Below are 13,812 nucleotides of genomic sequence, written 5' to 3' on the forward strand. Positions count from 1 at the left end.
ATCAGGAACCAAACTCAGGTCCTCTGGAAGAACGAACAGTAGTTGGTTCTTTTCTTCTTTAATCCCAGCATTTGGGATGCAGAGGTAGAAGAATCTCTGTGAATTCAAGGCCTGCCTTGTCTACATACAGACTTATAGGACAACCAGTGCTTCATAGAGAGACACCAAAAGGGGGCAGGGTAGGTGGTGCACCACTCTTAGCCAGTTAGCCATCTCTCCATCTTGTTTCTAGCTTTAAAAAATACATATATTTATTTTTATTATTTTTAGTGTGTCAGTGTGCCAGCTGATGTAGCGCACACCTGGAATCCCAGCGCTTGGGAGGGAGAGGCAAGGGGATCTCTTGAGATTGAGGTTGGCCTGGTCTACAGAGTGAGTTCCAGGACAGCCAGGGTACACAAGAAACCCTGTCTCAAAAAACAAATAAGCAAAAAGAAAAGATCTTCTGTGATTTCTAGGCTGGCCTTGAACTCGTTTTTAAAAATTTCTTTTAGACAGTTAAGAACATGGCTTAAAAAAGTGTATGTGTGTGTGTGTGTGTGTGTGTGTGTGTGTGTGTGTGTGTGTGGTTTCTGAGTTGTGTCCTAAGATATACTTCTCTTGGAACTTAGAAAATCATTTAATGTATGAGTGTTTGCCTTCATGTATGTATGTGCAACATGTTTGTGTTTGGCATACACAGAGGTCAGATGAAAACACTGGATCTCTGGAACTGGAATGACAGACTGCTGTGCTGGGAACTGAGCAGGGATCCTCTGCAGCGGCACCCCGTGCTCACTGCCTCTCGGCCTCACTCCTCAGGCCCTGGCCTTGAACTCTGTCAGTTAGGGATTCTAGTGTATTCCATTATAGTCACAGGATGCTATTTAGTATGATTTCAGTTCTTTTACTATTTTAAGGCTTAAATTGTCTTTGGTTGATTGGTTGGTTTGGGTGTGGGTTTTATTTTTTGAGACAAGGTTTTTCTTTGTAGCCCTGGGCTGTCCTGGAACTCACTCTGTAGACCAGGCTGGCCTTGAACTCACAGAGATCCACTTGCCTCTGCCTCCAGACTACTAGGATTAAAGGTGAGAGCCACCACTATCCTGGTAGCATAGATTGTTTTATATTGTAAGCGATGTGCATTTTCTTGGTGATGTGTTTCCTGCTGCCTTCTTTGTTATCTATAGTTGTAATAGATATGGCTGAATGTTTTATAGTAGAAAAAGGGAAGTCAGTTGATTTTTTTTTTTTTTTTTTTAAGGTAAAAGGTTGTTCCCGCATTTAGGAGAATGTCTGTCACTCAACGGCTTTGCAAGACAAGCATGAGGACCTGAGTTTGATTCCTTAGAACCTGTAAAATGCCAGGCATGCCTCCACTTCTAAAACCTGGAAGTGGAGGCAGGAGAATTCCTGTGGCTCTCTGGCTTAGGTAGTCTAGTTTAATTGGTGAGCTCCAGGTTGCCTGAGAGGCCCTGTCTTGAAAAATAAGGCCAGACCTGGTAGTATACACTTTTAATCCCAGCACTTAGGAGACAGAGGTAAGCAAATTCTGTGAGTTTGAGGGTAGCCTGGACTACTAACCTTCTAGAGGTAGTTTCAAACCAGCCAGGCTGCATAAAGACCTGGTCTCAAAGAAACAGGAGGAGGAGGGGGCAGGGGTGCAACACAGTAGGCAGAATGCAGGCTACCTTTAAAAGCTTGTTAACATCACCACTTGTCACTTGAGCTGTCTTGAATCTTTGTTCATTTTATAACACAACACAGTATTTCCAGCAGAGGGCACTTGGAGGCTGGAGAACAGATACTGGCTTTGAAGATGGGCTAAGTACAGAAAATCCTTAAGCTAGTGTCATGACAGAAAATAATAGATTCCTCTTACCCTTTAAATGTTTTCTTACATTTGTGTTTGTTTAAATGTGTGGGGGCTCCTATAAACCATGTATGCTCGTATGAGGTCAGAAATCAACCTTTTCTTTTTCTTTTGGGTGGGCTCCAGAGATTGAACTCTGACTGCCAGGTTTGGCAGCAGACCCCTTAATCACTGAGCCATCTCACTGGCCCTCTCTACCAATTTTATTTTTTATTTTTTTCAGATTTTATTTTCAATTATGTGTATGTGTCTATGTCTGTGTGTAGAAATGTGCAGATGCCTGAGAGGCCAGAAGAAAGACATAAGATCCATCCTGGAGCTGGAGACACAGGTGCTTATGAGCTGCCAGTGTGGATGCTGGGAATGGAACTGGACCTGTGCAAGAACAGTAGATGCTCTTAAGTGCTGAGCCATACCTCTAGTCTAGTTTCCACCTTTTTTCTCCTCTTTCCTTCTCCCTCTTGCTCCACCCCCGCTCGCTCCCGGTGGCCCTGCTCACTCTGGCCCAAAGTACACTGTAGCTGTCTTCAGACATCCATATGAGGGCATCAGATCTCATTATGGATGGTTATGAGGCACCATGTGGTTGCTGAGATTTGAACTCAAGACCTCCTGAAGAGCAGTCGGTGCTCTTAACCACTAAGCCATCTCACCAGCCCCCAGTTTCCACCTTTTTATAAGAATATCTCTTTGATGTCTCTAGATACAAAGCAGAAGATGCGCCAAGCCTGGAAGTCCTGGTTGATATACATGGTTGCTCGTAGGACCAAACTTCACATGAAGACCACTGCTTTAGAGTTTAGGAGGCGGAGTGTCTTATGGTGAGTGTGTGGGGCATCACAGGTCAGCAAACATTGTTTTACCTCAGCACTGGTATGATGCCTTAATTCACTCTTCTCAGCACAATGAGAACACAGTAGATACCTATAAATACTCATTGAGAACATTCAACTATAAAGTTGAATTTTTATATAATCACGATTAATTCTAATTAAGTACTTGTAGTGTTTTAAGCCTTGTTAATTTTGTGTATATAATTTTGGGGGTAGGAGGTGAGCTGGCTAGTCTTATATCAACTTGACACAAGCTAGGGCTAGGTATCTGAAAGGAGGTAACCTCAGTTGAGTAAACACTACCATAAGATCAGGCTGTAGGCAAGCTTGTAGGGCTTTTTCTTAATTAGTGATTGATGGGAGAGTGCCCAACCCATTGTAGGTGGTGTCATCCCTGGGCTGGTGGTCCTGGCTTTAATAAGAAAGCAGGCTGAGCAAGCCATGAGGAGCAAGCCAGTAAGCAGCATCCCTCAGTGGTCTCTGCATCAGCTCCTGGCTCCATGTTCCTTTTCTGTTTGAGTTCCTGTCCTGACTTCCTTCATTGATGAACCATGATATGGATGTGTAAGCCAAATAAACCCTTAACTTGCCAGGTTGCTTTAGTAAATAGTGTTTCATCACAGCAATAGAAATACCAGTTAGGACGGTGGTACAGGGGAGTGAATGTAGGGTCTATCATGTGGTTGATAAATACTCCACCATTGAGCCATGTCCTTAGCTGGTTTTGTTTTGTTTTGTTTTGTTTTCTCCCTTTCTTTGTAGACCAGGCTGGTCTTGAACTCACAGATTTTGCCTGTCTCTGCTTGCCTCTTGAGTACTGGGATTAAACCAAATTCCACCATGCCCAGATCCTTAGCTGTCTTTTTTCTTTTTATTTTGAGTAGTCTGACCTTTAATTCTCTCTGTAGCCCAAGCTGGTTATTATTTAGCTTTTGGCCCTCTTGACTTAGCCAAATAGTTGGGGGTTACAGGTCCACACTTACAGGTGGGGCTGTGTATGTGTTATAATGTGAAGTATTTGACTTAATCCTTGGCATAAAATACAAGTATATTACTATACATCATCATGTACACTAAGGCTCAGAGAAGTTGAAAGACTTATCTGAATTCTTGTAAATTTGTCATTGAAAAAAAATGAGGGCTCACCGCCCACTGCAGCCCCTGCTCTGCATCTCACCAGGACTCACCGTCCACTGCAGCCACTGCTCTGCATCTCACCAGGTCTTACCATCCACTGCAGCCACTGCTCTGCATCTCACCAGGGCTCACCGTCCACTGAAGCCCCTGCTCTGCATCTCACCAGGTCTCACCATCCACTGCAGCCACTGCTCTGCATCTCACCAGGGCTCACCGTCCACTGCAGGCCCTGCTCTGCATCTCACCAGGGCTCACCGTCCACTGCAGCCCCTGCTCTGCATCTCACCAGGTCTCACCATCCACTGCAGCCACTGCTCTGCATCTCACCAGGGCTCACCGTCCACTGCAGCCACTGCTCTGCATCTCACCAGGTCTTACCATCCACTGCAGCCACTGCTCTGCATCTCACCAGGGCTCACCGTCCACTGCAGCCCCTGCTCTGCATCTCACCAGGTCTCACCATCCACTGCAGCCCCTGCTCTGCATCTCACCAGGGCTCACCATCCACTGCAGCCCCTGCTCTGCATCTCACCAGGTCTCACCATCCACTGCAGCCCCTGCTCTGCATCTCACCAGGGCTCACCATCCACTGCAGCCCCTGCTCTGCATCTCACCAGGTCTCACCGTCCACTGCAGCCACTGCTCTGCATCTCACCAGGTCTCACCATCCACTGCAGCCCCTGCTCTGCATCTCACCAGGGCTCACCATCCACTGCAGCCACTGCTCTGCATCTCACCAGGGCTCACCATCCACTGCAGCCCCTGCTCTGCATCTCACCAGGGCTCACCATCCACTGCAGCCCCTGCTCTGCATCTCACCAGGGCTCACCATCCACTGCAGCCCCTGCTCTGCATCTCACCAGGGCTCACCATCCACTGCAGCCCCTGCTCTGCATCTCACCAGGGCTCACCATCCACTGCAGCCCCTGCTCTGCATCTCACCAGGTCTCACCATCCACTGCAGCCCCTGCTCTGCATCTCACCAGGGCTCACCATCCACTGCAGCCCCTGCTCTGCATCTCACCAGGGCTCACCATCCACTGCAGTCACTGCTCTGCATCTCACCAGGTCTCACCATCCACTGCAGCCCCTGCTCTGCATCTCACCAGGGCTCACCGTCCACTGCAGCCACTGCTTTGCATCTCACCAGGTCTCACCATCCACTGCAGCCACTGCTCTGCATCTCACCAGGGCTCACCGTCCACTGCAGCCACTGCTTTGCATAGCATCTCACCAGCATCACACACGCACACACAGGAAAGTTGTCAAAGACCAGCTTTGCCATCCAGGGTAAACTGAGGCAGGGTGTAGAGTTGGCAGTTTACTGGGGCCAGTGAGAATGCTTTCTGGGAGGCCAATGAAGAATTTTTTTGGGGTCTGTAAGAGGCTGGTGAAAAAATAAAGAAAAAGAAAAGGAGGGAGAGAATAACCAAACATACACAAACACACACACACACACACACACACACACACACACACACACACACACACCACACACAGAGTCACACATTGAGTGGATGGAGCAAAGCTCCAACAAGCAGGCTCCAACATTTTTTTTTCTCCCATAGCTTATATATCCCAGCAAAACCTTTTAAGCAATGTAAAATTACAATGTGATCACATTCTTTTTTTCTTCTAGTAAATGACTATGAAAAAACCAGTATGTTCCCTAATACCTTTACATGAAAAAACATTACATAGTACATGTAAAAAAAAAAAAAAAGAAAGAAAAGAAAAACAAATTATTCCCAAGAATCCATATACACTTGTAACTAAGCAACTTATGGATTAACAAAGTATGAGCAAGCAAGATAATTTTCTCAGCAAGTTTTTTTTATTGGCAGGCAGCAATTTGTGGTTACAAAGAAAGGATCAATTATTATTTATCTTAAAAACGAATCTTATAAAAATCTTAAAAGAATTATAAATCTAAACTTTTATATAAAAAAATAAGTCATTTCTGCTTTAAATCCTCAGGGTACACATCTGCTCATTAACAATTGATTATATTATATCAGGAATCTGAGAGTAAAAATGAGTACAGGAAGTTTTTTTTTGTTTTTGTTTTGTTTTTGTTTTTCGAGACAGGGTTTCTCTGTGTAGCCCTGGCTGTCCTGGAACTGACTCTGTAGACCAGGTTGGCCTCGAACTCAAAAAAAATTATTTTTTTTTCCCCCATGAGACGCGGGAGGAGACAGACGGGACCAAGCGGGTACAGAGAGATTGCAGAGTGCCCCGCGCCCTCTGCAGTCGGCCGCCTTATGGGCTGCTGCGCTACCTCCGGTTCGCCAGTTCGCCGAGTACAGGAAGTTAATCATCACCTTGATCTTGCTTTAGCTAGAAAGGCAGTTGGGCTAGTCAGGCTGCTGTTTTTCTTATTCTCTAACCTTAAAAACTCCTAGTTCAACTAGCAAGAGTGTGCATTTCTGAACTTTAAATTGTTCCCTAAGGTTTTCTACATCGGAGCCACTAACAAAAGCATCTTAACCTAGCTTCACTAACAATGTATTTTTCCAAATGCTTTCTAAGGGTGGTGGTCATTGCTAACAAGCTACATTTCTAAGTTCTTCCCAAGGGTGGTAATTGAATCATTAATGTATTCCAGCAGCAGTGCTTGAGAAAGATCACGTCCTGTGACTGTGAGTGCCAGAGATACTGCCCAGTGAGGGGCTGGAATACCCCGTAGAGTTTTTCTACAATTTTTAGATTAAGAGGGTTGTGAAGACAACAACAGAGCAAAACTCCACAGCAGCATGGAGTCCCCAGGACACTAGTCCTCGGGGTTCTCTCTCCAAGGCAGGCTCATCACGGCTGTGCTAACTGGTGGGCCGAATTCCATGAGTTCTAAAGCCATTTGTTCTTCCTTCTGCATGGCCCTTGACACAAAGTCTACTTTGAATCTCTTGACACATTGTAACAAAGCCTCTTTATAACTGGTTCTGTGCTTTGCCCCTTGTGGCTCTCTGGGTCTTGAATGTTAGTACTGTGCAAGCTCAGGAGAGCTGGGTACTGAGCACAGCTTGCTAGCTTTACTGCTATACATACCCAGATCTGAGTCCCTGACCCAACATGTGTCATTGGGTTATTTCACCTCTCCGTATTTCTGCTTTCTCTTCTGTGAAATGGGTTTACAATTAAGTTATTCTTCAAGGTTCTTACCGGGAATAGATCAGATAGTATCTGTGAATTAGTTAGCAGTGTCCAGGATATCTGTGGCCAGAAAGAATTTTTATTTATTTAGTATGTGTATGATGTATGTGCATGTGTTAAAGTGTGATTGTACATGTGTATGAATTATGAAGATTGATTACTTCTTCACTTTCTACTAATTTTTTTTTTTGATACAGGATCTTATTAGGTTGGCCTTGATGGCCTCAAACTCATAGAAATCCTCCTGCCTCTGCCTCCCAAGTTCACACTATGCTAGGCTCTACCTTATTTTTTAAGAAAGGATCTCTCACTGAATCTGGAAGTCACCAATTCAGTTACGTTGGCTGGCCATCTGCTGAGCTTCTAGGGAACCCTCTTGACTGTACCCCTCAGCATGGAGGCTGCAGATGCTTGTCGCTGAGCCTGAGGGTTTATGTGTGTGCTAGAGATCCATGCTCAGGGCCTCATGATTGCATAGCTAACACTTTACCATCCAAGCCATCTCCACAGCTGTAAGAAATTATTTAAGTAAAAATAAGTTACTTAAAATGTATTTAGCTATTGTTTTAAAATGTTTAATTAGTGTGCAGCTCTACCTAAGTCTGTTTTTGTTTTACGAGTTCATTAACTCTGTATTTTTGTTGAGGAATTAATGTTCTGGTACTGTTTGGGTACTGATCACTATGTTCATAATTTCGTAAGTGCTTAAAGAGAAGAAGAATGCAAACAGCTGTAGATGTGGAAGTGAGCAGTGGTCTAGGAAGGAAAGGTCTTTGTGTGTAGTGACAAAGCCAAGCAAGTTGTTTCAGTGTGGTTTTGTTTCTTTTAGTGGGTAGAGATGAATGACTTTCTCTCCCATAGCTTTTTTTAAAAGGTCTATTTTTTTTCTGTGTATTTACCTACATGTATGTTTGCATAACACTGTGTGTGTCTGGTGCCTGTAGAGGTCAGAAGAGGGCACTGGATCCCCTGGGACTGGTGTTCCATATGCTTGTGAGCCAACAAGGGGATGCTGGGATTCAAACCTGGGTCCTCTGGTGGAGTAGCCATGGATATGAACCTCTGAGCCTTCTCTGAAGCCCATGCAGGTTGTTTCTTACAGCAGAGACTGCTGTTTTCCAGCAGCAAATAAGAGAGTAGCTAAGAGGAGGCAGCTGCATTAGGGGGTAAGGAAGGAGAGATCCTGCAGGCTTGGAAACCTGAAAGCCATTGTTCTTTGTCTTCAGATGTTCCCATGACATCCGAGTTTTAAATGTTGGCAGCTCCTGTTTTTGAGACTGAATTAGCCAGAGAAGCAGGGCATGTCTATAGTGTTGCGGGGCTGGGACTGTTACTCAGTAGAGAGCCTGCCTGACATGCACATGGCCCTGGGTTCATCTCTAGTACTGCAAACAAACAAGATGGATGATAATTTATAGTGCTTAAGTCTCCATCTGACATTATAGTTTCTGGCCCATAAATAAATAAATAAATAAATAAATCCACCTGTTTATTTATTCTTTTTTTTTTCCCCCAAGACTTCCTTTTTGTAACAGTCCTGGCTGTCCTGAAATTCACTTTGTAGACCAGACTAGCCTCAAACTCACAGAAGCTTGCCTGCCTCTGCCTCCTGAGTTCCAGGTTAAAGTCATGCACCACCACTGCCTGGCTAATAGCCCTTAATTTTTAAAAATTACAATGTGTTTAGTGTGTGAGAAAGAGGTGATGCATGTGGAGGTCAGAGACAACCTGTGGAAGTCAGTTTTCTCCTTCTACCATGTGCGTCCCAGAGATTGAACTCAGATTGTCAGACTTGGTGATGTGAGCATGTGTACCCACTGAGCTGTCTTTTTGTCCTGAGAATTGCATATTTTGACTTTCGTTTTTCTTTGCAGCAGTAGGTCAGCAGGTGTTAGTTTAAAGATGGCATTGTGAGGGGAAGACACTTGGGCTAAAGTTCAGAAGCACTGCTTTAATGTAATGGTTCGTCTCTCTTCTGAACTCCCCCAACCCTGGACTGATTCCATCTTTGATTTGCTCTTTCAGTTTCTGGTGGAGCAAGTGGAGGTGGCGACTAGAACAAGCCCATGCAGAGCGTGCTCTCCACGCAGTGGCTGTGAAGCACAGGGCCCTGAGCCTCCAACTGCAGGTTTGTCTAACATACTCATGCTGTGGTGTTCTAGGACTATGTAGTTAGCAGGAAGTCTTCTCTCTGCTGCTGCTTTTGGGAGTGCAGCCCGGCAGTCTGGGGCGTGGGGTGGGAGGGCAGTGTGGAAGGTGAGGCTGTAGCGGATGGGCACTGCCGTAAGGGATATGCACTTGTTCTCCATGCAGTTTGCATGCAGAGCTGATTTCACTAAATTCACTATAAACTGTCAGACGTATGTTCTTATTTCATTATTCTTTCTCTGTAGCAAACTAGAAAATAATGCAGGTCAAAACCAAGACTGGAGAGAGAACCTTGCTGCTTTGCCCTCACAGGGTATTTGGGTTTTGATTTTTGTTTTGTTTTTTTCTTTTCTTTTTTTTTTTTAAAGATTTATTTATGAATTTTACATATTTTAGTGCTTTGTCTTAATGCAGGCTAAAAGAATAAATCGGATCTCATTACAGAGGGTTGTGAGCCACCATGTGGGAGCTGGGAATTGAACTCAGGACCTCTGGAAGAGCAGCCAATGCTTATAACCACTAAGCCATCTCTTCAGCCCTGGACTTTGGTTTTTGAGACAGGGTCTCACATAGTCTGGACTGTCCTTGAACTTGCTATGTAGTGGAACATGACCTTGATTTTCTGATCCTCTTGCCTCCTCCCAAGTGCTAGGACCATGCTCACTGACTGAAAGCCACCACTCCATGCTGTGAATATAAGTTAATAAAAGAGGCCTGGTCTCTGTATACACTTGGCATACACACACACCTGCACATGAGCATACAGACATATAAACACATGGAATTGCCTATCTTGAAGGCTGAACAGATGATTTAGTAGGTAAGAGCGCATAATCTCTTGCAGAAGACCTGAGTTTGGTTCCTAGAACCAATATTGAGCAGCTCACAACCACCTATAACTCCAGCTCCAGGGGATCTGATACCATCTGGCCTTCTCAGGTACCTGGACTCATGTGCATACGCGCATGTGTGCGCGTTCGAGCCACACACACACACACACACACACACACACACACACACACCCTGCTGGAGAGATGGCTCTGCAGCTAAGAGCACTGGCTACTCTTCCCAGAGGACCTGAGTTCAATTAGCAGCCACATGGTGGCTCACATCCATCTGTAATGGAATCCAATGCCCTCTTATGGCACAAAGGTATACATACAGATAGAGCACTCATAAACATAAAATAAATAGGTCATGCCGGGCGGTGGCGGCGCACGCCTTTAATCCCAGCACTTGGGAGGCAGAGGCAGGTGGATTTCTGAGTTCGAGGCCAGCCTGGTCTACAGAGTAAGTTCCAGGACAGCCAGGGCTACACAGAGAAACCCTGTCTCGAAAAACCAAAATAAATAAATAAATAAATAAATAAATAAATAAATAAATAGATAGGTAGGTCATAAAAAAGTAGTTAAGTTAAATCAAAATAAATAAAAATACAAATAGAATAATAAAAAGAAGAAAACAAGTAAAATTTTGACATGTTAGTTTTTTCCTTCATGTATTTTTTTAAGATTAATTTATTTACTTTATTTACATGGGTATACTATAGGTGTCTTCAGACACACCCAAAGAGGGCATCAGATCCCATTACAGTGAGCCACTATGAGGTTGCTGGCAATTGAACTCAGGACCTTTGGAAGAGCAGTCAGTGCTCTTAACTGCTGAGCCATCTCTCCAGCCCTCCTTCATGTATGTTTGTGTGTACATCATGTATATGCATAGTGTCCATGGAGGGCAAAAGAGTATTGAATTCCCTACTGGGGTTGCAGACAGTTGTGAGGTGCCATGTGGCTGCTGGGAATCAAATCTGAGTCAGGACTCTTATCAGTGGATAAGAGCCATCTTTCCAGGCTCAGATTCTGTTTGTTTTGAATGTGACTGACAGACAGAATCTGCTCATGGAGAGATTAAATGTGACTCCTGGCTTTGGCTGAGCAAATGCAATGGTGGAGTTGCCATTAACTGACATGGGACCACTGAAGGAGAAGCAACCTTGTGGGGAAAGGTTGGGAGGAGCTGTGCTCTTCACTCTGAACACTACTCAGCCTGATACTTCCCTTGAGTTGCCACAGAGAGGTACAGATAGATGCTAAAGGAACATTTGGACTGCTGAGGAAGAGTCCAGGCAGGAACATACCATCGTGAGTCCTTGTAGGAGGATGGCATTTAAAGCCAGGTAACTAAGGAAACAAGTAAAGTAAGCAAGTGGTGTGGCTGGAGAGGTTGTGGGACAGGCCCTGTGAAGTCATCAGCAGGAACAAGTATCCACCAGAGAAGGTGCTGTCTGCCGGGTCAGGCAGTGTGAGGACAGACTTGACCTTTGGGCTGAGCCACGTGGAAATGGGTGATAGACTTGATAAGCACAGTTTCGGTGAGCTCATGGGAGTGCTTTCAGGAAAGTAGGGAGAAGTTTCAAAATGGCTGTCTGAGGAGGTGGTAAGGAAAGAACAAGTGCCTGCCGCATGGCACAGAGTATTAAAGGGTGAACCTTTGCTTTGGGCATTGTGTCTGCAGATCCTGAATTACAGAAAAGGGGGATGATACATACTCCTCAGCCTGTTTAACCCATTCTTCATGGGCTTTTGTTTTTTGAGGCAGGGTTTCATTATATAGCCCTTGCTATCCTGAAATTCACTATATAGACCAGGCTGGCCTTGAGCTCACAGAGATCCCCTTGCCTCTGCCCCCCAAGATCTGGGATTAAAGGCGTGCACCACCATGCCCAGCCATTCTTCTTTTTTTTATCCTGGTCAGTTTGTAGGCCAGGCTCACAGAGATCCACCTGCCTCTGACCCGCTCCCCAACTCAGTGCTAGGATTAAAGGTGTATACCACCAACACCTACCTCATTCTTCATGTTTTGGCAACATTCAAGTATATTTTTTATTCCTTTTTAAATATTCAGGAAAAGTGGGGAGGGACCCAGGAGAGATGGCTCAGTGGTTAAAGCTATGTACTGCTTTTCCAGGGGACCAGAATTCAGTTCTCAGCCCTAATGTTAGTAGCTCACAACTCCCTGTAACTCCAACTCCAGGGTATCTGACTTGTCTGGCTTGCACAGGTACCTACACACACAAGCATACATATATAATTGAAAACAATAAAATTCAGGATCTTATGCTGAAGACCATGGTGGCCTCAAATTTATGATCCTCCTGCCTCAGCTTCCCAAATCCTGAGGCTACAAGCAGGAGCTCTCATACCAATTTACAAGTAAATATAGTTCTTTTTCTGTTTGGACTTTTTTATTTTTGACAGGGTCTCATGTAGGCCATCCTAGCTTCAAACTCCTGATCTTCTTGCTCCCGCTTCGTGAGTGCTAAGATCACAAGTGTATGGCACGGTGCCTAAATTAAGCTAAATTAAGCTTGAGCTTAATTTTTTTGAGCCACTTCAAAATTGTGCATGTAACATATACCCTAAATCTACTTTGGTTGTAGATTTAAAACAAAAAAGCTTTCTTTTACATAGCAACATTGTCATTATTTCCAATGCATTTTATATTGATGTGACAATGTGTAACACACAGTTTATATTCAAACTGTCACACAAAATTAAAGCAGAGCAGCCATTGACATAGTAGTCCCTCCATTTGATTCATCTTCCTCTAAAGTTTCCATACATCTCTCCTTCCTTCCTTGTGTATTCAGGAACAGTTTCCTGTCTTCCCTCAGTGAGTTCACCAGTCCAGCTCAGCTCCAGTTCAGAGAAGCTTTCCCCCAACCCCAAATTTGTTTTGTTTGAGGAAGAATCTCATATAGCCCAGGCTAGCCGCAGGCTCACTGTGTGGCTTCGAATGATGTTGAATTCCTGATCTGGTCTTTTCAGGCTTGGCTGCGATGGCGAGAACAGCTTCTCAGGAGTCAGCGTGAGAGAGGGAAGGTGGTCACTGCTGTGCAACACTATCAACGCTGGCAGAAGCAGAGATCTTTGAAGGCTTGGCTTAAATACCTCTGTGCCTGCAGGGCGAAGAGATGGCAGAATGGTGAGTTCTAAGCCTAGGCTCCCAAGCCTGAGCTCTCCCCACTGTCCGTGGCCCTTCAAGAAGAGGGAACAGAGATATCACACCACAATTGTGATGACAAGAAATTTAGAAGAAAAGTACATCATCCTTGGTTCTCATTTATTTCCTTTTGGCTTTTCTTTTGCTTTTTAAAAAGAGATGTATTTATTTATAGTCTATATATAAGTGTCCTGACTTCATGAACGCCAGAAAAGGCGTTCCTTTAAAATCCCATTACAGACAGTTGTGCGCCACTATGTGGGTGCTGGGAATTGAACTTAGGTCATCTGGAAGTATTCTTAACCACTGAGCCATCTCTCCAGTCCCTCATTTTGACTTTTATTAACATGCCTAACTGTTAGTTGGAAGGTAACTCGTTTCCAGATAGATTACGCTAGGCCAGGCCAGCACAGTCCCATGAGAAGAGTTTTTTTTTTAATTGAATTTGGGGAGTGGGGAGGGGAGGAGAAGTGAGGAAGAGAAGAAAGAGAAAAAGGGGGGAGAGGGAGAGGGAGAAGGAGAGAGAGAGAGAGAGAAAGAGAGAGAGAGAGAGAGAGAGAGAGAGTGGTTGCCATGACAACAGATGCAAGAGGGTCCTTGTCACCTAGGGATGATGTCATTGCTGGATTCAGGCTGACTGTAAACTGCTTCTGATGCTAACTAACTTTAATTCAAATTGTGTTAATGTAT

The 13,812-nt window shown here is 44.6% G+C and overlaps 1 protein-coding gene across 2 annotated transcripts in view; it reads left to right on the top strand.

Annotated features, from left to right (window-relative positions):
* Sfi1 (SFI1 centrin binding protein) overlaps positions 1 to 13,812 on the top strand; it is a 70,383-nt gene that overhangs the window by 27,712 nt on the left and 28,859 nt on the right. For both annotated transcript variants that reach the window (XM_034508374.2, XM_076938261.1), the window contains exons 7-9: positions 2,556 to 2,673; positions 8,998 to 9,100; positions 12,948 to 13,104. In XM_034508374.2, the coding sequence (XP_034364265.1) occupies positions 2,556 to 2,673; positions 8,998 to 9,100; positions 12,948 to 13,104 (378 nt within the window). The remainder of the gene's footprint in view (positions 1 to 2,555; positions 2,674 to 8,997; positions 9,101 to 12,947; positions 13,105 to 13,812) is intronic.

The sequence above is a fragment of the Arvicanthis niloticus genome, chromosome 7, assembly GCF_011762505.2.
Source record: "Arvicanthis niloticus isolate mArvNil1 chromosome 7, mArvNil1.pat.X, whole genome shotgun sequence".
NCBI classification, from domain to species: Eukaryota; Metazoa; Chordata; class Mammalia; order Rodentia; family Muridae; genus Arvicanthis; species Arvicanthis niloticus.